The 24037-nt window shown below is 41.0% G+C and overlaps 1 protein-coding gene across 1 annotated transcript; it reads right to left on the bottom strand.

Moving 5' to 3' along the window:
• Positions 1 to 1993: 1993 nt before the first annotated feature.
• Positions 1994 to 23804, bottom strand: LOC122823499 (IgGFc-binding protein-like). Its single transcript, XM_044103165.1, has 36 exons — positions 23713 to 23804; positions 22972 to 23039; positions 21724 to 21998; positions 21056 to 21632; positions 20389 to 20972; positions 19361 to 19913; positions 18668 to 19266; positions 18307 to 18461; positions 17744 to 18144; positions 17417 to 17613; positions 15792 to 16187; positions 15430 to 15713; positions 15038 to 15315; positions 14815 to 14934; positions 13944 to 14059; positions 13580 to 13858; positions 13401 to 13496; positions 13100 to 13265; positions 12363 to 12763; positions 11695 to 12271; positions 11028 to 11611; positions 9679 to 10231; positions 8986 to 9584; positions 8626 to 8780; positions 7659 to 8059; positions 7347 to 7543; positions 6235 to 6630; positions 5866 to 6149; positions 5476 to 5753; positions 5259 to 5378; positions 3456 to 3640; positions 3227 to 3369; positions 2811 to 3062; positions 2563 to 2722; positions 2346 to 2451; positions 1994 to 2253 (listed from the first exon to the last, which is right to left on the bottom strand). Exons 1-36 carry the CDS (start codon positions 23802 to 23804, stop codon positions 2159 to 2161), a joined length of 10722 nt encoding a protein of 3573 aa, XP_043959100.1. The 3' UTR covers positions 1994 to 2158.
• Positions 23805 to 24037: the final 233 nt, after the last annotated feature.

Here is a 24037-nt window from a genome sequence, read left to right as displayed (position 1 = left end):
AGACATTTCAAGAATTTTCATCAGTTAAATGATTGCCTTAACAAAAACAATCATCAAGTATTAAAATCTGATTCAGGGCCCAAAATAGCATAAAACTAGCTTTCATCTTAATGCTTAATGATGTAACTACATATTAAGATTCTGATAACCTTTTGCTTCTTGGCCTTAGAGATGTTTTTGACAAGGTCAAGGTCTTACTGAGGATATATTAAAAACAATATTAAATTGGTTTAAGGTGATCTTAACTGAACATCAGTCCTTTGTTGTGTTTGTTAGCCATGTAAGAGAACTTTACATTGGCAGTGGGGTTCCTCAAGGTTCAGTACTCGGTCCTGTCCAAAAACTAGGTTAAAAAAGATACCCTTGTGTTACCCCTTGTCTGATATAATAAAGAAATGTATAGATTAAATAAATAGGTAATTGCGTCAGATATTGTTTTACAATTTAACAAACACAGAACCGATAATGCAAAAAAGGATGTAACTTGACCATAACAGATTAGATTCACTTTAGTTTGAAAAACTGAGATTTAACTGGCACATCACTGATATTTGCAGAGTAGCATTTTATCAGCTGTGCAATACCACTAATGTTTTTACTGTGCTTTTTAAATCAGAATGTGTGATTTATTCGTATTATTAATGGAAAGAGAGAAAACATGGGTTTTACAACAAAGTCTCAAGTTTAGATTTCACCACTCTCTGTGCAGCAGTTCGCAGGTGGTCAACAGGGCTGACATCAGGTCTGGTAAATGGGGAATAAGCAGGTCAAACGTCAGATGGTACCCTGGCTGACCCTTTCAATACACCACACAGGGGACTTCATGAGGGAATCCAATTTGATCCACTGGGTCCTCAGCAGCTAGTAAAAATCAACAAGCTGTCACTCATATTTCCCCTTCTCCCCTTCACATGCCTACATTGTTGACTTCCCTCACAGCTTTCTTTCCATTTTTCCCATGTACTGGACATCTCACTTTCTCTTCAGAACCTATAATAGTAATGATAAGTAAATATGTTTTAAATACAAACTAAAAAATAGGTTACTTTCCCTTACTTTTACTAAATTTGCTGTCTGAAAGTAAGGTAAGGGTAAAGGTTATTTTATTTATACAGCACATTTTCAGCAACAAGGCAATACAAAGTGCTGAGCAGCCCATGTAGGAATGTTGTCTCGCAAGAAGAACCTGACAGAATGATGCCAGGGCAGCAGATGATGAATGAAAGAAAAGGCAGAACTTGTCCCAAATGGGAAGTAGGTTTGACAGAAGACTTAGGAGTTTTAAACTCTTCCATTTTGCATCCAGTCAACTGAGCTACTCACAGAATAGATAATCAGATGAAGAAGAAAAAGAATATATATTTACCCCATCATATATATTACATATAAACATCACATTTTAAAAATATTAGTACCAAAGACTGGGTTTGGCTAGATCAGCTGGTAATCTTTGTCAGATCAGCTGTGCTCTACTGCCATCTAGTGGCTGAAGACCAGATCTCCACCTTCACCCAGAGTTATAACAAGGAAAAAATATTATAATTCTAACAGTTTATTGAATATTATAGGGTCAAAAATCATGTCTAATTACAAATGTTTACCAACTACTAATGAGACTGAGAATATTTACTAAGCCATTTTACAACTGTTGATGTTACAAGCTGTCCCATAACAACAAGCCGTTAAGATCCATAACTGAATAAAATATAATACAGAACATGTCAGATCCAAAATATAGAGTTTATTAAGGCTTTTATCAACAGGAAAAAGTATGAAAAGCTTTATTTATATTCTTTATTAATCCCCCTTTTAATTGAATATTTTTCCCACCACAAACAAAAATTCTTTTAAGCTCTTTCCTGTAAAATTAATTAACTTTATATATATATATATTTATTTATTTTAGTTTTATCCAAGCACACAATTGATATTTTACAATCATATATTGTCAACAGTTAATGATAAAAATTCCACAGAAAAAAACAAACATTGCATTAGTCCCACAAATGGTCTAAAGCACAACAGTGCCCGAGATGTTAGAAAAGCACATTTACTTTGCATAATTACGAGTAGAAACCAAAACCCAGAAAACACCTCCTATCAACATAAATCATAAGTAACAAAACTTTACTTGATCTTAGATGGTGATTATTCTTTCTCAATTGACCAGAATTCTGGTCATCAGCAAACTGACAATCAGGGTAACAATTGTTGTCAGTATACCCACAGCACTGTTTCTTTGGATTAGTCCACCTGTGTAAAAAGGAGATGTGGATTGATTTTGTTAATCCATTGAAATATGATCTTTGCGATTACAAAACAGTGAAGATATGATAGAACTTTACCAGTGTTTGGTTGTGCCCCGAGTACCAGTGGTCCAATTGACAGAGCTGCAGAGTCATGGTAAGATACGTCCCTCCGGATTAGAATGTGATAATCCTGGTAGCAGTGCTGTAAAAAAAAAAAAAAAAAAAAAGCAAGTCAGCAACATTTTAAGCCTCTGAAGATGTTCAACTTGATCATACATGATACAGCCACAAAAAGCACAGAAAAAAAACTTACAGCTCTGCATTTGTTGCTTCTCAAAAGACACAAGTGGACATTGCAGTGCAAGAAAATCTGTGTGTGGTTGGTGAAGGTGAACATCCTGAAGGAGAAACGAGACACAGTGGAGACACCGTTCTGAATCACCTCTACGGTTCCATCATCTGGATTAGGACACCTGTGAAGCAGAAGCAGAAGCATCAGTTAGACTGTCAGCAAGAAGACACTGAATTAAATTATAAAGACAACAATATGGTCTCATTTACTGTGCAGTAATGAGATCCCAGCGGATAGGGTAGTTGGCTTGGTTGACTGGCGTGGCCCAGCAAGAGTCCAGAACTGTGGCAAATTGGCGCTGATCCACCCCTTCTGTTCGCACCTCCAAGTAAAACATCTCATCAACATCCATTTCTATGTGTCCATTAGCGCTGAAGGGGGAGAGGAAACCTTCATCCTCATAGGGGATCATCCTCATATGATATGACCCCGTGCCAATGGGAAGCTTCTTCCTCAGAATGCTGTAGAATATGCATTTATTATTACTTCTCTTAAATGTATCTAATAGGCTGGCTAAGCTACTATAATTTGCTTACAGGATTACATTATAAATAATAACCAAGTAAAACATAGAAGTGTAATTGGACACATTGCTCAAAGAAAACAGAGAAAATTGTGTCAAGACCTCTCCACCGGGTTGATGTCCACAACCATTGAGAGATCCTGAGCCAGAGGGTAAACACAGGAGAAACGCAGATGAAGATTCCTCTGATGGTTGGTCACATTGCCCTGAATACTGTTCTCATACATGAAGTGAGTTCCATTTCTCTAACAGTGAAATGACAAAATGGAATCAATCAACTGAAGAAACAAACTGAAGCTTTAAAAAAGATGTTCCAATTCATTAACTTTACCATAAGAGTTGTTCCACACAGATGGTTGTCATTGTCAAAGTGGAAGATGAGTCGTCCGTTCTGAAGAGTCCCATTGCAGGAGCTGTCTCGGAGATGGAGAGCACTGGAGTGGAAGCCCGCTTCAAATAGCTGGCAGCGAGATATTGACATGGTGCCAGAACTGCTGGAGCATTCAATGTTTGCATCTGCCCACCAAAGACAGAAACATTTAAGCTTTATTTACTCGGATGGAAAAAAAATCTATCTACAATCTCTATTTCAATGGGGCCTGATAAGATAGCAGCACCATTTACAAGAATTGTTATTTACATTCAATCAGTGAAACACCTTAAGTTTTAAAAGCATCAAAGCATACTATAATAAAAGCAACTAATAAAAACATGAATATCAAAAGCAATGGCAGTTAAAACCCTCTTCTTCATGGTCGTTCAGTAATGTTTTTAGTTCACCAAGTGTCACTTCTGTCAATATATACTCTTCCTGGTAGAGTCCAAGCATAGGGGGCAGCATGTTTAAATCCTGACTTTGCAAGATCTGTTCTAACTCTGGGCACAAACATAAGGAAAAAAAGCTGCACCCGAATTTCAAACCGGGTGTGAGATTTACCTCAAATGCTGTTAGGTATTTGAGATAAATATCTAACTTCCCTCTTACTTCCCAGTAAGAGGGAAGTTGTGCCAGTAATTTATAAACAAAAAGGAACACATTTGACTGTCTATAAATACAGAGAGAAAGGTGACAAGTATACAAATAACAGCAATGCTACACTGAGTCCAGTTTCTCAAAATAATCCATCCATCCATCTTCTTCTGCTTATCTGGGGGTCAGGTCGCGGGGATAACAGCCTAAGAAGGGAGACTCAGACTTCCCTCTCCCCAGCCACTTGGGTCAACTCGTTCGGAGGATTCCCAAGGCATTCCCAGGCCAGATGGGAAACATAGTCCCTCCAGCATGTAATGAGTCGTCTCCGGGGCCTCCTCCCGGTGGGAATTTCTCGGAAGACCTCACCAGTGAGGCATCCAGGAGGCATCCTAACTGAAGGCCCGAAACACCTCAGCTGACTCCTCTCGACATGAAGGAGCAGCGGCTCTACTCTGAGACCCTCGCAGATGACTGTGCTTTCACCATATCTCTAAGGAGAGACCAGACACCCTTTGGAGAAAAGTCATTTCGGCCGCTAGTATCCGTAATCTCGTTCTTTTGGTCATGACCGAAAGCTCATGATCATAGATGAGGGTGGTAATGTAGATCGACCAGTAAATCAAGAGCTTCACTTTTTGTCTCAGTTCTCTTCACCATGACGGACCGGTACAGCGCCCTCTTCACGGCAGACGCTGCACCAATCCGCCTGTCGATCTCTCGCTCCCTTCTTCCCTCATTCTTAAACAAGATTCCAAGATCCTGAAACTTCTTCACTTGGGGCAGGACACCCCCCCCCGACCTGGAGAAGGCACTCTACCCTTTTCCAGCTCAAGACCATGGCCTCGGATTTGGAGGCACTGATCCTCATCCCGACTCTCATAAGCTCCCTCGACAATGGAGGTGTAGAACATGGCCCACTCAGACTCAATGGCAACCACTTCCCCCTTGAGATATTGTTCAGGTTAATTCATAAACAATCATTCACCATAGTTCATAGTTTTGACGTTTGGAGACCAACTAAACCAACCGATGTAAAGATTATGCTTGAAACCTGGAAAATACCGACTATACAGTACTAGTGAACAAATCATGTTTGACAATGCTATGCGATTATTGCTACCTCCTTTACTATTAAAAATGTTTACAAAGTTTTGCCCTTACCGTAGCTCTCATCGTTGGATCTATTATAGTGCTCATCACAGAAGCAGCCGTACACACCATCTTTCTTACCACACCACTCATACTCCACACAATCCAGCTGTTCACAGGGGTCAGTCTCAGCTGAATTGACAATATCACAAATGACAAAGGAAATTTATCGCATATGACTAATTAACGTCTCATCGTTCTGATAATGTAGTGAACCAAACAAGCATACCACAATTCATAGGAGAGCGCCAGTCAGGGATGCTTAGACCCAAGACAGTGCAGGTTTTCTCATAAGCAGAAACAGCAGAACACAGCATCCCATTGGCTGGTGTGTAGAGGCAGAGATCGTAAACACAGGAAGTGAAAAATGGTTGGGGGTCAGAATGCAGGTGACAAGAACTGAATGGGCCACTGGTGTTGGTGATGACTCTGCAAAATTCTGTGTATTCTTCTATGAAGCTGCAGTCACTTAGTCCATCATCACTTCTCTCATCAGTGGATCCACACCTAGAAAAGTTTTATTAAACATTTAAAACATTTTTAGAGACAGTCAATTTCTGAACAAATGTTTGCAATGGTTGAGCTTTTTTAGGGTAACTATGGAAAAGTCTGAGCTCACCCTGCTTGGCTTGTCTCTGATTTCCAGCTGTGGCCAAACTGGTTGTCGTTTTGGGCCAAAGTACCATTGGGCAAAACTTTGTCATCGTTGGGATCACCATTGAAGTTCCCACACATTCCACTGACTCTGTTCTGATAGTTGCGGCCCATCCTGACCAATAAAGTACTAGAGCCATCAAACTGGACTACGACATCAACAGCATCAAACACCATGTAACTTCCCTGCCTCATCACCTGACCAAAAGTTCCTGCAGTGGTGGGAAGAGAAACCTCTGTTCCATTTACCTGTTGTGATGAGAGTTCATAGAGTTAGACCAAAGGTTTTATAACAAAAACTTGTTTTTTATCCTTAATTTAAAATTAGGTTTACCTTCACTCTCTTGTTAGGTCCGAATCTGACATGAACACTCTCTGGATGATTTGAGAGGAATATATCAACTGATGACACAAAAGACACAAGATTGTTTCCTCTGTGCTTGTTGGTGACCACAACTTTGTACTGAGTTTCATTATTGCTGTGGCTCAAACTCTCAGTGATGACATAAGAGCATGATCCCTGAAAATGAGCTAGGGCTCCATCGAAGGTAATGTAATGTGGGTCACCCCATACAGTACAGGTAGACATGGAGTCGTGACAGCCTAGCTGGCCCTCTCTGATGGTGCACTCTTGTGCACGAGTGCATGATGAAGGACTGCAGATCAGGACATTGGGTGCTTGACATTCACACTGTTGGGAGCAACCGTCTGTCCAGAAGGACTCGCCAGCCTGCAAGAATAGTGAAAGTATATGACAACAGTAAGCTGCATGATGCAGAACGAGATTCATGAGCCGCCTTTGCCACGTTTCCATTCCTTCCGGTCAGTTAAGGTTTTGTTAATTACTGGAGGAAATTTTAGACTAGGTACCAAACAAACGTGTGAAATGTCTAAGGTGGAAGCTGGAATGAGAACCCTAACTTTCAAAACTTCCAGAAGATATCTATACATTTATATTTATTCTACATTATATCTTTTTAATTGGTAAAGGGCACCAGTCCCGTAGTGGTGAGTTGCATATGTAATTAATTATACTTTGTATAATTAAACATACTAATTATACTCTGCTCTTTAGGTTAATTTTGTACCAATGGCTGCTTCCTATATTGGTGGCCATTCAGCCAAGCTTCATTGAGCATCTTCTTCTGCCTCTGAGAAACAGAACTATCCTTGTTTATAATTATGAGAAGAGGCCATTTTCAGATACCTAGAGATTGTACCAAGGAGTCTTATGGCGGTGCATAAATATTTTCTTTGGAATTTTGGCAGATAGCGACTTTTATGAGATGTCCCACAAGGAGGCTTGATGTTTGTGTTGGTGCCTTGAAATGCAGCACCTTAAATGATCTTTTAATTCTTCAAAGCCTTTCTGAAAAAGATGCATTAACTCTTATGTGTTGACGATCAACTAAATAATGAAGAATAAACTGAATTGAAATGACTTACATTGAAGTAGAAACCATCATGCAGACAGCCACAGCGCTCCACAGGGACACAGCTTGTTCCACTCCTGGAAAACCCTTCATCACAGAAACATCCCTCAGAGCAAACATGGTCACAGGCAGCATCAATGCTGCTGGTACATGTGTTTCCACAGTCTGTTCCACACAGCTCATAATGGCTGTTGGCTGGGCAGGCCATTCCTTTATACACAAGAAAAAAAGGATAAGTCAATTAAAACAAGTAAAATCAAGATACTTTGGAGGAAAAAACTTGTTTGATTGATTACTGTAATAGCACATTGCCTTCCCTACTCACTGCAAGTGGTGTTTTGTCTCCAAGGGTAGATTCGGACATTAGCAGACTGACAGGCACTGACGTATGTCTCTAGAGCCCTGCATAGAAGATCACTGCCTCGATTTCCCGAAATGCAGACATCAAAGACGCAGTCACTGAAATATGGTGCTGGATCCACCTCCTCATGGCAGAAGCTGAAGGGGCCGTCAGCTGCCCGGATCACCTCACACTGGGCCCTGGCAGATCGGTCATCATTGCATTTTGCACATGAAGAGCCACAGCCATCAGTGCAGGTGTAGTTCCCAGGAACCTTCCAAGCTGCCCCAAAAGCATCTGCTGAGTTGGACGATGCTCCACTTGGAGTGTGGAAGTCATCATTTGGATTTCCATTGAAGTTTCCACAAAGTCCACACATGTTTCCTCTGAAGAAGATGAGATAGACTGAATCAAATTTTTTGCATTGGCATAAGAGTGAGACGGACACAATCACTGGCAAGAAAACACAATGTGCTATGAAACTATTGAAAACAATGTAGGAATTAAAAATTTTAATTCATATTTTCAGTAGTGAGATGGTTAGCTTGCTAGCTACAGCTGTGAAATATTTTCTGGCTAGTTATTATGCTAACTATAGCTGGAAACTACAATTAGCTACCTCATCAACAACATTCAACCATTTAACATTTAATAATACATGAAACTGATTTCAGATAGGTTAACGTGTATTTTATTGGTCCCAGAATTTGATGATTTTGGAGCAGTGATTGCATGGAATTCCCAAAACAGACCAAGATATTCAACAAAAATGAAAAAAAGAACAGCATCTATATTTTTAGATGAGTCAGTTTTGTCTCAAAATACATATAAATATTTTGTCTAAGCAACAATGATGATATACTTATGTAACAGTCCTAGAAAGGGCATTAATTAGTAAAAAAGGAATGAAAAGAATATGGTCTTTAAATTTAAAATCAAGTACATAGGTTACCTGTAGCTTGGGGGCACAGAAATGGACACCGTGCTACTTCCATCATACATGACTCTCAGTCCAAACTCTGCATTGACAAATGTTTGAGATCCACTTCCAAAAATAGACAGGCTTCCATTGAGGACAATTGGAAGATTTCTTGTGATTCCATTCACCTGTGAAGAAGAAGTGCATTTTGTGGAAGATGCACAACTGATGTTATTGGACACTTACGCATGCAGATATAAAGAGCAGAGCACTTTTTGGTAATATGCCAAGAAGAAATGTTTTAGCTTTAAAAAGTCTTTGCAAAAGTAATTTCAAATAAACCTTAGACATTTCGAATCATCTTCAAAATTCTATCAGAGAAAATTTGCTTGCCTGTACGGTACCCCGGTTGCCTCTTGACATATGCACTTGAAAGCCTAAGACATCAACAAAAACTTCAGCCGTGATAGAAACTGGCAGTCCAAACCATGGTTCATTCTTTGCTTTCACAGAAAACTGGTGAAGGTTCAGAGTATCATTGCAAACTGTTGCCAGAACATAGCGGCAGGTTCCCTGGAAGTCATAGGCCTTGCCATCAAAGGTCATGTAGTGAGGGTCTCCAGAGGCAGAGCAGGTGCCATGAGGGTTGGGATGGCAGCCATATTCACCCCCCACAACATGGCAGGACTCCTGAGGTCCACATGAATTTGGAGAACATTGAACTACACCAGTTACACCATTACAGGTGCAAAAGCTCTGACATTCGTCTCCATCCCAGAACTGTTCACCAGCTTGCCGATAACGTCCATCATGAAAGCATCCGCAGGATGTTGGAGGGACACACTGGTTACCATTGAGGACAAACCCATCATTACACTGGCACCCTTCCTGGCACTGAGTGTCACAGGTGAAGGGGAAGGAGAGGCTGGGGCAGGAAGATGGACATGAGCTTCCACAGAGTTCATAATGGCTGTTTGAAGGACAGGTTAGTTCTGTAGGGGAGGAAATGAAAGAAATTCAATAAGAAGTTGCCAGGAATGTGTTCATTTCAAAGACATCTCTATCAAATGTGGTTCTAGAACTTACCACAGACAGTTGCAGTCCTCCACTGTCCCAGGGACACACCCTTATGTTGACACATCAGTGCATAATCTCGTAAGACCTCACATAGTGTTGATGCTGGATCTCTGGAGCCTTGGAGGATTTCTACACATGCATCTACCTGCTGCCAAGGGTTTACTGCAGTCCAGCATGATCTAAAAGGTCCAGTGTGTGAAGTAAGAACTCCACAGTACTCACTGGAACTGAAATTGGTTGCAGAGTTACGGGGTCTGTTTTCCACACAGTGATCTGCCAGGGAGCCATCTCGCCAACTGTCCCCAAACATCTGGGAGTCACTGACTAGAGTACCATTGGGTGTACGGAAATCGTCACTCTGTTCAGCATTGTAGTTTCCACAAAGTCCACCTAATGAACCACTGTAGACACCTGGTGCAGTGACACGCACAAAATGAGGCCAGACAGTCTGCAGAGTTACACCAAAGGCTGTGCGAAGGATTACACTGTGAGTGTTGCTTTGGAAGATGCGGATTCTGTTGGACCCAGAGCTAAAGGGCAGTCTGGTCAGCTGGCCATCAACCTATAACACATAGCAAAAAAACTTTAGAAAATTTTTGGAGTAGATGTTCAAAATACTTCAAAATGGATATGGAAATTAATTTCTGCATATTTTGTCACTATAAAAAGCTTCCAGATATATTCAATTCCTACTCATAGAAAATTTATTAAAGATATTTAATGTATTCATTATTTGTAGAAATAAGGAGAATAGCTTATTCCTCACAACAGTTAAAGTGTTGACTCAGAAGAGCTGATAAAATGTTAGAAATGTAACTTCTTACTTTTTAACACTTTCTCTGTGTTTCTGATTAAACTGTTAAAATGAATTCATGCAGGATAATCTCACAATATGCAATATGTACACTAAGCTTGTTTATGTCAATAAATTTACCAAATTTAGTTGCATCAAGAACATGAGATTTTAGTCCTCTTTATGATCCTTTCTTTTTTAGCTCAGGGAATCATCATAATAAAATACGAATATTTCAGTTTGGGAAAAATTCCTTTCTAAAAATTGCCAACAAAATCTGAATCTACTACTACTGCAAGAAAAAAACAGAATCTGACTGTACTAAAATACAAATTATTTAATTCATGTAATAAAGTTGTGGAAATTATAATTGTAATTTTACTAAGTTATGTTTAATTATATATAGTCTTGTCATGTATGAAGAAAAAAAATCTAAAAGCTATACTATTTGTAACATTTGCTTTATATGCAAAATGTCATAAAAACTTAGTTATATGTAATATTCTTTAAACAAAACAGATGTCACTTACATGTTTTATTTGAAGAAAATAATTCTATAACTCACCTTCACAGAGCTTCTACTTGTCATCTCAATAGCAACTTGCGTTCCCTCTGCCTCAAACTTTAGCACATTGGAGAAACCTTGAGCCCCCTGTGGAACTTTTTCCACAGTGACCATGAAATGTGAATGATTAGAGAACCCCATAACTTTGGCAAGGGTCAGGCGACATGCTCCTGGGTACTGGTACATCGCTCCATCAAATGTATGATATGATCCTGGGCCTCTTATCCAACACGTTGCAAAGCTGTTTGGTCTACAGCCTCTTACTCCATCCTCCACCCTGCAGGACTCATGTTGGCCACAGCTGTGAGAGCTGCAAGTCATGGAGCCATAGCTGCATGTACAGCGTCTCCCACAGTCTTCATCCAGTATGACAGTTTCTCCTGAGCGGTAGTAGTGACCCTCAAAGCTGCAGCCACAGTCAGCATGAGGGACACAGACCCCTCCACTCAGGAGGTACCCTGAATTGCAGACACAGCTTTCTTGATTTGGGAGGGGGCAGTTGTTGGTGGAATTGGGGTTGACACATGTAGATGGACATCCTGTACCCTGGGCCTCATAGTGGCTATTGGCTGGGCAGGGGATTTCTAAACACAAGAAACATTCATACTCAAACTTTGAATATTTAACAGCATTTACTTTTTAAAATTATTGTGACTGGCAGACATACCACAGAAGCCAGAAGTCCGCCAGCTTTGTGGCTGGATCCCATTTTGTTGACACTGACTTGAGTAGACATTTAGGGCTTGGCACAGAATGGGTTGATACCCTCCACTGACACAGAGATCATACACACAGCTATCCACAAAAGATCCTGGAGGGAGATGTTGATGGCATGCAGCAAATGGTCCTGTGCTGTTCTCAAGAATACCACAGTGGGCAGAGTTTCTGTACAGTGCTGTCTGAGCTGCTGTGCAACCGGCACAGGCCAGACCTGAACACTGAACCTCACAGCCAGGCTCATCATCTTCGGATATTTTCCAGCTGTTGGCAAAAACCACATCAGAGCTAACCACTTCACCCTGACGGGTTCGAAAGTCATCCTCAGGGCGATTGTTGAAGTTTCCACAGAGCCCACATGTGCTATTTTGGAAAGTGTAGGGCACAGCTATCTGGACATATGAATACATGTCATAAGACACCATCAGGCCAAAGTCGGTGCTGATGATAACAGAGAAGCCTGACTGATAAACCTGGATAGAGCCATTTCTGAGGGAAAATGGAGCTGTTACAAAGCTTCCATTGACCTGTAAGGATGGCAACAATAAAATAGTTACAAATATGATCAAAGGAAAAAATGCATGGTATATGTTAAAGTAACTAAGAGACTCTCGTTACCTTGGCCTCTCCATAATGTTCTTTAACTAACTCGATAGTTTCATCATAGACAAAGACTTTAACCAGCCGTGTCCATGAAACACGAGTGCTGCCGCGATGCTCGTTCTTCCCCTCAACTCTGTAGTAGGGCAGTCTGTTCTGACACTGCTCTGACAGAACGTATGTGCATGTGCCTTGAAAGTGAAACACTGAGTTGTCAAAGGTGTAGTAATGTGGATCTCCACTGACGGTGCAGGTTTGTCTTTGAACAGTCTGGCAGGAGTACTGAAAGGCAGCTGGCCGACAGATTTGGGAAAAGGAGCAAGGATTGTTGGAGCATTGCAGCCCTGCTCTGGTGCAGGTGCACTTCTGTGCACAGGTGCTGTCACTCCAGAAAGAGTCGCCAAGTTGAACAGGTAGATCTTAAAAAATAAGAGACCCATAAAATCAGAACAAAGCTTAACATTTTTTTACTGTCAAGATCTTTCTGAAAATCTCAACAGTTCAGTAAATACTCAGAAACCTTGTTTGAAAATGTTCTAAACATCCTCCTAATGCTCTCTTGCAGTTATTTTACTCCTTATTACCAACTAAATTCCACTGGTAAACAGACTTACAGCAGCCTTGCTATTCCTATTTCTTGTTCAATCACTGGAGGTCTCCATGTGACGAAGGAATTAATCCTCCCGCCTTCCCCCTGCCACCGACCCCAAGGTCTAAAGATAAGTCGTCCATTGATGCAGGACTACTGGTCTTACTATTAAAAGTGCAGCCTCTTGATCCGTGATCCAGTCGGAAAGCCCAGCGACCAGGTACATTTACGTTACTGTTAAGGCGGAAAACTGAGTAATTGCCTGAAGTGTTACTGGAGAAAGATCCAGGAACGGTGAGATGGTGAATGGAATTAATTGTGTCGTATCCAACCTGGCATAATAAAACACACAGAGATGCATTTAATATGTGCACACTTTAAATTAGTCTTAGTATTCACAGCTAAAGTGACGAATTGCACAGTAGAAAAGATTTAAAATTGTATAACTTGAATATACTTGCTCTAACCTGTACTTTCCAGCGATTTGGGGATATATTCCCATAGTTCATCAGCACAAAGGAGTATTGGCCTCCAGAGATCAAGACAGCCTGGACTGTTGTTTGCTGAAAAACAAAAACAATTTATTGCTTTTGTTATGTGGTATTTAGATAAAAGCATCATACATTTCAAAGAGAAGAAAACTTACTGAATTATTATGTAGCCAGTACGGTATTTCATGCCAAGTTGCAACAAACACCCAGCTTGCAGTAAAGTTGAACTGTGGGAAGTAATTATTAATGTCCTCTGTTGCTTGGTTGAGGATGTTGCCACTTGTATATTGTTTATAGTAGACTAGACCAGTTTGTGTGTTGTCAAATATAGTCCAGAATGGAGCAATTATGTCCCTGGTCCCATACATTGGGAAACTTTGAGGTATGTGTATCCCCCATGGATTATTGAAGGTTATATGTCCATTATGGTTCACCTAAAAAAAACAAGCAAAAACTTTTATCTCCTGGCAAATGAGTAAGTGTTTTTTTTTATTTAACATGGAGGCAATTTTTACATACATAAATCTGATTGTATGGTTGTCCGAAATACACAAAAGGTTGATGTAGAACAATCCGAGGGGAGCTTCCATCGAGAGCTGGTTGAGTTGTGTTTCCAGAAATTGGGTAGAGAGGTCCTACAAAAAGCACAGATTTCATTAGAAAAATTTAAAATGGAAACACAATAGAAATTTGTTTCTGCTGAAGTGGCTGAAAAAGCTTAGGATCTAACCACTTATCCTGCCATATTTTAATTAAGGATGCCTAGATACGATTCCTAGAAATGAGGCAGCTCTTAATGTTAATTCAATATTTCAAAGCATGGGCAACAAGGACTGAACAGTTTTCTTCACTTCCTCCACTCCCACTGCAAAAATACACGGAGACGACAATTCAAAAATCAAAGTAATCGTTGGTCGTTCACAACTTCTCCTTCCCTTTACGGATTGGCACGGTAAAAATTTACCTGAGACAATCCAAGAAAGACTCCAGACAGTGCTGGAAGAGAGAACTATTTTCAAGTGGAAGAAATGGCCAATCTAGTTTTCACTAAAACCAGAAGGAAGGAGCACATCGCCCCAATTTTCTTGTTCTTACACTGGCTCCCTATAGCTCATTGAATAGACTTTGAAGTACTGTTCTTAGTATGTCAACCTTGGTGTTACTGTGTAAACCTTCCAGACCACTCAATTCTTCTGGTTCTAGTCTACTCTACATCCCCACAACAAGAACCACAGATACAGAAGTAACCAGCACCACCAGATGCAGAAAATGAAGATTATCCTTAAAACTTGAAGAATACCAGAATACAAGACATGTTTGACTCTGCAATGTGACTATCAATAATTCTCTTCATATGAAAAACAAAAGGTTAAAAAGGTGTTACCCTTACCGTAGCTCTCATTGTTGGGTCTAGGATAGTGCTCATCAGAAAAGCAACTGTACACACCGTCTTTATTACCACACCACTCATGCTCTCCACAGTCCAGCTTTTCACAAGGGTCAATCTCAGCTGAATCAAATATATCAGAAAACAACATTTCAAACCATAAACATTACATACGACCAATCAGTAACTCATTGTTCTGACAATATATTGAGCAAAACAAGCATACCACATCGCAAAGGAGAGCGCCAGTTGGGGATGCTTAGACCCAAGTTGGTGCAGGTTTTCTCGTAAGCAGAGACAGCAGAACATAGCATGCCATTGGCTGGCGTGTAGAGGCAGAGATCATAAACACAGGAATTGAAAAATGGATGTGGGTTAGAATGTAGGTGACAAGAACTGAATGGGCCACTGGTGTTGGTGATGACTCTGCAGAGGTCTGTGTATTCTTCTATGAAGCGGCAGTCACTTAGTCCATCACCACTTGTCTGACCAGTGGATCCACACCTAGAAAAGTTGATTAGACATTTAAGAGTTTTTAAGACAGCAGAAGTTTTAACAAACATGTTCAATTGCTGAGATTTCAACAGGTAAATGCAGACAAATGGAGCCTGAGCTCACCCTTCTTGGCTTGTCTCTGATTTCCAGCTGTGGCCAAACTGGTTGTCGTTTTGGGCCAAAGTACCATTGGGCAAAACTTTGTCATCATTGGGATCACCATTGAAGTTCCCACACATTCCACTGACTCTGTTCTGATAGTTGCGGCCCATCCTGATCAGTAAAGTACTAGAGCCATCAAACTGGACTACAACATCAACAGCATCAAACACCATGTAACTTCCCTGCCTCATCACCTGACCAAAAGTTGCTGCAGTGGTGGGAAGAGAAACCTCTGTTCCATTTACCTGTTGTGATGAGAGTTCATAGAGTTAGACCAAAGGTTTTATAACAAAAACTTGTCCATAATTTAAAATTAAGTTTACCTTCACTCTCTTGTTAGGTCCGAGTCTGACATGAACACTCTCTGGATGATTTGAGAGGAATATATCAACTGATGACACAAAAGACACAAGATTGTTTCCTCTGTGCTTGTTGGTGGCCACGACTTTGTACTGAGTTTCATCATTGCTATGGTTCAAACTCTCAGTGATGACATAAGAGCATGATCCCTGAAAATGAGCTAGGGCTCCATCGAAGGTGATGTAGTGTGGGTCACCCCATACAGTACAGGTAGACATGGAGTCGTAACAGCCCAGCTGGCCATCTCTGATGGTGCACTGTTGTGCAGGAGTGCATAATGAGGGACTGCAGATCAGGACATTGGGCGCTTGACATTCGCATCGTTGGGAGCAACCGTCTGTCCAGAAGGACTCACCAGCCTGCAAGATGACAAAAAAGTGGAAATATAAATTTGTGTGGCAATATTAAGAAGAATTGAATTTGGAGATAATAAGCAATGGACTACTGCCATGCTTCTTTTCCAGTTCAAATCATACTTGTAAAAATACAGCATGCAGAACCTGATTCATTATCCAGCCTTGCCAATTTTCCACTCCTTCCTGATAGTTCAGGCTTTTGTTAATTATTGAAGGAATTTCCAATCTGAGTATCAAACAAAAGGGTGAGATGATTTCTATTACCTGTTATTCTTGACTTTTGTTTCAAAAGGACCTGCCACCCAAATAGTTACTGTGAAATTAAAGTAAATGTGCTTGTGCTAATATTTGCATATTTATAGAAAATTCAAAAGGTAAATTGAAATAGACTAAATTTTACTGCTTCTCAAGGCCACATAAAGAGCTTTATACTATGACCATATTCACCCAATCATACTCGCACACTTTCATAAACCAATTCACAAATCATTCGAAAGCTAATGATGCAGGGGCTCATTGACATGTAATGGATTGAAGTTAGAACCAAACCCACAACCTTCAAACCTTCTGGAAGATTTGAATATATCTTCAAATATATTCAATACATTACATTACCATTTTATTTGTAAAGAGCAACAGTCCATTATCGCTTGGATCGCATTTGAAAACTACATTTACACCTCTGGCTGTTTCTTGACCAAAGGCTGTTTCCTCCCAGAATGGTCTGTAAGTCCTTGTAGGCACAGGGCTCAAATAATTTCAGATATTGACTCTCACACAAGCTTCAGTCAACTTTCTTCTGAGTCATCAGCATTGTTTTATTCATATATTTGTTTGGTCATGGGGTATTCGGCATGTGCACATTTTGAGCAAGAATAGAGTCTCCTCCATAAGGCAGAATCATCCTGAACAGTGCAATCGCTAGTTATACCTACAATGTTTCTAAATGCATATAACTATTTGAACAAGTGAACGTGACACTTTTAGACACCTAGAATTTGTATCCAAGGACAAACCAACACAGAGGCTCACAATATCTTGACATAGTGACTGCTTGTTTTTGATTTTGCTGTGATGTCATACAGAAAAGAAATTGTGTTTGAGTTTTTTGCCTTAACTTTCAACACCTTGAATGATCTTTAGTTCATTGAAGTCATTCTGGATCTGTTGTTTAGCTTGTTCTGACTTTCTGAGCCAATAGATAAAGAATAAAGTAACCTGAAATAACGTACATTGAAGTAGAAGCCATCATACTGACAGCCACAGCTCTCCACAGGGACACAGCTTGTTCCACTCCTGGAAAACCCTTCATCACAAAAACATCCCTCAGAGCAAACATGGTCACAGGCAGCATCAATGCTGCTGGTACATGTGTTGCCACAGTCTGTTCCACACAGCTCATAATGGCTGTTGGCTGGACAGACCATTCCTGAGGAAAAAAAGGATGACAAGTTGGTTAAAACAAGTTCAAAGATAGGAGATCACATATTTTGAGAGACTTTTGAGGAAGATGGTTGTTTGATTGAATACTTTAATAGCACATTGCCTTCCCTACTCACTGCAAGTGGTGTTTTGTCTCCAAGGGTAGACTCGGACATTAGCAGACTGACAGGCACTGACGTATGTCTCTAGAGCCCTGCACAGAAGATCACTGCCTCGATTTCCCGACACACAGACATCAAAGACGCAGTCACTAAAATATGGTGCTGGATCCACCTCCTCGTGGCAGAAGCTGAAGGGGCCGTCAGCTGCCCGGATCACCTCACACTGGGCCCTGGCAGATCGGTCATCGTTGCATTGTGCGCATGAAGAGCCACAGCTGTCACTACAGGTGTAGTTCCCAGGAACCTTCCAAGATGCCCCAAAAGCATTTGCTGAGTTGGACGATGCTCCACTTGGAGTGTGGAAGTCATCATTTGGATTTCCATTGAAGTTTCCACAAAGTCCACACATGTTTCCTCTGATCAAGATAAGAAAGACTGAATCAAAATGTTGAGTGACAATAAAACAGACAATGATGATATTCTCTTTCTACAGTTCTAAAAAGGCATTAATTCGGCTACTATAGCATTGAAGAATATAATATTTAAATTAAAGCTGTGCCAAAAATTTGATAGACTACCTGTAGCTTGGGGGTACCGAAATGGACACCGTGCTACTTCCATCATACATGACACTCAGCCCAAACTCTGCATTGACAAATGTTTGAGATCCACTTCCAAAAATAGACAGGCTTCCATTGAAGACAATGGGCAGGTTTCTTGTGATTCCATTCACCTGTGAAGAAAAAAGTACATTCATGGGAGACACACAACTGATATTTCTGGACTATTACTGATGTGGATATTTAAGAACTGAACAGTTGTTTATATACCAAGAAGAAATGTTTTGGCTTTGAAAAGTACTTTGCAAAAGTAATTTCCAAACTACTTTAAACAATTTTAAATATTTAGCAATCTTCCATCAGAGACAGCCTGACTTACCTCCACAGTACCAATGTTGCCTCTCGACATACGCACTTCATAGCCCAAGACATCGACAAAAACTTCAGCGGTGATAGAAACTGGCAGTCCAAACCACGGTTCATTCTTTGCTTTCACAGAAAACTGGTGAAGGTTCAGAGTGTCATTGCAAACTGTTGCCAGAACATAGCGGCAGGTTCCCTGGAAGTCATAGGCCTTGCCATCAAAGGTCATGTAGTGAGGGTCTCCAGAGGCAGAGCAGGTGCCATGAGGGTTGGCATGGCAGCCAAACTCACCCCCCATAACATGGCAGGACTCCTGAGGGCCACATGAATTTGGAGAACATTGGACTACACCAGTTACACCATTACAGGTGCAAAAGCTCTGACATTCTTCTCCATCCCAGAACTGTTCACCAGCTTGCCGATAACGTCCATCATGAAAGCATCCACAGGATGTTGGAGGCACACACTGGTTACCATTGAGGACAAACCCATTATTACACTGGCACCCTTCCTGGCACTGAGTGTCACAGGTGAAGGGGAAGGAGAGGCTGGGGCAGGAAGATGGACATGAGCTTCCACAGAGTTCATAATGACTGTTTGAAGGACAGGTTAGTTCTGTAGGGGAGGAAATGAAAGAAATTCAATAAGAAGTTGCCAGGAATGTGTTCATTTCAAAGACATCTCTATCAAATGTGGTTCTATAACTTACCACAGCCAGTTGCATTCCTCCACTGTCCCAGGGACACACCTTTATGTTGACACATCAGTGCATAATCTCGTAAGACCTCACATAGTGTTGATGCTGGATCTCTGGAGCCTTGGAGAATTTCTACACATGCATCTACCTGCTGCCAAGGGTTTACTGCAGCCCAGCATGATCTAAAAGGTCCAGCGTGTGAAGTAAGAACTCCACAATACTCACTGGAACTGAAATTGGTTGCAGAGTTACGGGGTCTGTTTTCCACACAGTGATCTGCCAGAGAGCCATCTCGCCAACTGTCCCCAAACATCTGGGAGTCACTGACTAGAGTACCATTGGGTGTACGGAAATCGTCACTCTGTTCAGCATTGTAGTTTCCACAAAGTCCACCTAATGAACCACTGTAGACACCTGGTGCAGTGACACGCACAAAGTGAGGCCAGACAGTCTGCAGAGTTACACCAAAGTCTGTGTGAAGAATGACACTGTGAGTGTTGCTTTGGAAGATGCGGATTCTGTTGGACCCAGAGCTAAAGGGCAGTCTGGTCAGCTGGCCATCAACCTATAATACATCAAGAAAATTTTTGGGGTAGATGTTAAAAATACTTCAAAATGGATTTAGAAATTAACTTTCACATGCTCCATCAGTTTGGAAAAATTCCTATAATGAAATCTTACTAATACAAAATGTACTATACATGATGTGTCCATTTTTTGTAGATATTCTCTGAAAAGCTTATTCCCTACAACAGTTAAATAGTTTTGATTAAGTAGATCTGATGAAATGTTAAACATTTTCCTTCTTAGTTTTAACACTTTTGGGTTGTTCTGATTAAACAGATTGAAGATAAGTCCACTCAGGGTAATCTGAAATAGCCAATATTTACACTAAGCTTGGTTTTATCAAGATATTTTGACATTTGTTTTTTGTTTGAAATTTCACTATATAGTAGTTATATGTAATAATCTTCAAACAAAGCTACACTTATTATATGTTATTTACTTATTTTATTTGTAGAAATGTATTTGTCACTCACCTTCACAGAGCTTCTACTTGTCATCTCAATAGCAACTTGTGTTCCCTCTGCCTCAAACTTTAGCACATTGGAGAAACCTTGAGCCCCCTGTGGAACTTTTTCCACAGTGACCATGAAGTGTGAATGATTAGAGAACCCCATAACTTTGGCAAGGGTCAGGCGACATGCTCCTGGGTACTGGTACATCACTCCATCAAATGTATGATATGATCCTGGGCCTCTTATCCAACACGTTGCAAAGCTGTTTGGTCTACAGCCTCTTACTCCATCCTCCACCCTGCAGGACTCATGTTGGCCACAGCTGTGAGAGCTGCAAGTCATGGAGCCATAGCTGCATGTACAGCGTCTCCCACAGTCTGCATCCAGTATGACAGTTTCTCCTGAGCGGTAGTAGTGACCCTCAAAGCTGCAGCCACAGTCAGCATGAGGGACACAGACCCCTCCACTCAGGAGGTAGCCTGAATTGCAGATACAGCTTTCTTGATTTGGGAGGGGGCAGTTGTTGGTGGAATTGGGGTTGACACATGTAGATGGACATCCTGTACCCTGGGCCTCATAGTGGCTATTGGCTGGGCAGGGGATTTCTAAACACAAGAAACATTTATACTCAAATTTTGAATATTTAACAGCATTTACTTTTTAAAATTATTGTGACTGGCAGACATACCACAGAAGCCAGAAGTCCGCCAGCTTTGTGGCTGGATCCCATTTTGTTGACACTGACTTGAGTAGACATTTAGGGCTTGGCACAGAATGGGTTGATACCCTCCACTGACACAGAGATCATACACACAGCTATCCACAAAAAATCCTGGAGGGAGATGTTGATGGCATGCAGCAAATGGTCCTGTGCTGTTCTCAAGAATACCACAGTGGGCAGAGTTTCTGTACAGTGCTGTCTGAGCTGCTGTGCAGCCGGCACAGGCCAGACCTGAACACTGAGGATCACAGCCAGGCTGATCATCACCAGCAGCTTTCCAGCTGTTGGCAAAAACCACATCAGAGCTAACCACTTCACCCTGACGGGTTCGAAAGTCATCTCCAGAGTGATTGTTGAAGTTTCCACAGAGCCCACATGTGCTATTTTGGAAAGTGTAGGGTAAACTGATCCGGACAAATAAAAACTTGTCATAAGACACCATCAGACCAAAGTCAGTGCTGACGATAACAGAGAAGCCTGACTGATAAACCTGGATAGAGCCATTTCTGAGGGAAAAAGGAGTTGTTGCAAAGCTTCCATTGACCTGTAAGGATGGCAACAATAAAATAGTTACAAATATGATCAAAGGAAAAAATGCATGGTATATGTTACAGTGAGTAAGAAAATCCTGTTACCTTGGCCTGACCCTGATGCCCTTTAACCAGCTCGATAGTTTCATCATAGACAAAGACTTTGACCAGTTGTGTCCATGAAACACGAGTGCTGCCTTGATGCCCGTTCTTCCCCTCAACTCTGTAGTAGGGCAGTCTGTTCTGACACTGCTCTGACAGAACGTATGTGCATGTGCCTTGAAAGTGAAACACTGAGTTGTCAAAGGTTTGGTAATGTGGATCTCCACTGACTGTGCAGGTTCGTCTTTGCACAGTCTGGCAGGAGTACTGAAAGGCAGCTGGCCGACAAATTTGGGAAAAGGAGCAAGGATTGTTGGAGCATTGCAGCCCTGCTATTGTGCAGGTGCACTTCTGTGCACAGGTGCTGTCACTCCAGAAAGAGTCGCCAAGTTGAACAGTTTGACCTTTAAACAAATAAAGAATTGGATTTATTTTAAGGCTGCTTTAATCATGAATAAGTTTATGTTTCAAACATCAAAATTCTTTTAAAACAGAAGTGTCAAACTCTGATCTTGAAGAGCCACTGTCCTGAATATTCTAGATGTACAGGTCCAACACATCAGAATCAATTGGCTGAATTACTTCCTAAGTATGTAGATAAGTTCTCGTGAGTCCTGCTTTTAACTTAATCAGTGATGGCATAGTTCATTTGAAAAGTACCTTTACTCGGATTACAGATTTCTCTTTGAAAGTGTAACTTAGTTAGATTACTGATAACTTGATTACCCCGCCCCAGCATCCAGGTTGTGTGTTACGTTACATTTGGTATGAGAACGCATCATACAGCGCTCCTCCTGCTGCTCCACAACTCAGATGTCCCGCTGCACAGATTTGTGACACTTTTCTTAATATTAATAATAATAATAATGGCACTTAGTTGCCCAACTTTACAGACTCGTTCATTCGTGGCTGTTTTCACGTTTATTGCGCTGTTCATATTAGTCTCAATGTTTGCAATTTGTTGTAGCGCATCACGAATCTCGACGTAATTCACAGGTAATAAATGAACTCTGTGGTTCCCAAAGATTTTCTGGGTCTCCTTATGGATTATAATAAAATCCTCCCCAAAAACGAAAAAAATAATCAACTAGCCATAAACGTCGTTCAACCAGACATAAACCTAAACACATATTTTGTTTTCAAACATCACTGAAGTTTATTTCACACTTCAGGTTGCAACAAAACACACTAAAAACCATCTTTCCAGTGAAACACTTTTGTGTAACAATTTTTTTTTTCATTCATCCATACCGCTTCCCGCGCTCCTCCTGTAATGGCACTGTGCCCCTTCCAGGGGGCGCCCCACACTTTTGGAACCACTGTATGGAAATGATGGACAGAGAGTCTGACAAAAACTAACTGGATGTCAGACATATTCTGGGATTTATGTCTGCAAGCCCAAAAACCTCAACCCGCAACTCATTTAATCTGCAAGCGACTTTAGAAAAAAACAAGCCCAAAGCTGCTTATAGTAATCAGATCTGGAGAGTGAAACTCAAAATAGTTTCTCCCTCCATTATTTATGTTTCTGTCGCTGCTGATAACCATTGCATAGAAACAGTGGTTTCTCTCCAAGATGCATAGAGGAAATGGAATGAAATTACAAAAGAAAATAGTAATGCAAAGCGATTTCGATTAGTAACTGAAGTCTGACTACTGGATTTGAAATAGCAATGGTTAAGATTACTCGTTACTGAAAAAAGTAGTCTGACTTGGTAACGTAGTAACGCGTTACTAAGTCGCATTACTAACATCACTACTAACAACATTACCATGTTTTCCAGACTATAGAGCGCACCATATTATAACCCACCCACAATGTTTTTTTCTTTTAAAACTGGGAGCGTACATATATAAGCCACACCGGGCTATAAGCCGCTGGTGTTTGATTTTCCAGTGCAGCAGAGGGCTGCATACTTAGTAAATCTGCTATTAAAGGCGCAGCGCTGCGTCTCCAACGCCGAACCATGGCTTTGTTCACGCTCAGCTTACATGCAGCAGGTATTGATCTGTACTGCCAGATCGATGGCTGCTGTACGTAAGCTCTTCAACTTAAAAGCGGCATCATATGAACTTCTCCGCATTATTTCCAATAATTTACTTTCTTCTAAAGAGCCCCCTGGTGGTTAAGGAAAAATCCACAGAAAAGCCACACCGGGCTATAAGCCGCATGGTTCAAAGCTTGGAGAAAAAAGTAGCAGCTTATAGTCCAAAAAATGCGGTACTTGGTTGTAATGTGTTGAGACTCATTTAAAAGAGGCAGGACACCGGTCCTCAAGGCCTTAGGTATGACATGTAATGTAGGAAATGAAGGGTT

This window comes from Gambusia affinis, linkage group LG20, assembly GCF_019740435.1.
Source record: "Gambusia affinis linkage group LG20, SWU_Gaff_1.0, whole genome shotgun sequence".
Lineage (NCBI taxonomy): Eukaryota > Metazoa > Chordata > Actinopteri > Cyprinodontiformes > Poeciliidae > Gambusia > Gambusia affinis.
The sequence above is the reverse complement of the archived record's forward strand: the minus strand, read 5'-3'. Positions and strand labels throughout refer to the sequence as shown.

Bases quoted from the DNA above. Each gene is read 5' to 3' on its own strand.
- LOC122823499 (XM_044103165.1), bottom strand. From the start codon at position 23,804: ATGCGGAGAAGTTCATATGATGCCGCTTTTAAGTTGAAGAGCTTACGT. The intron at 13,497-13,579 runs GTAAGTTTTCTT...TTTGTTTTTCAG, and splicing joins ACTGGCTACATAATAATTCA to CAAACAACAGTCCAGGCTGT. The intron at 3,370-3,455 runs GTAAAGTTAATG...TTTCACTGTTAG, and splicing joins TGTGTGGAACAACTCTTATG to AGAAATGGAACTCACTTCAT.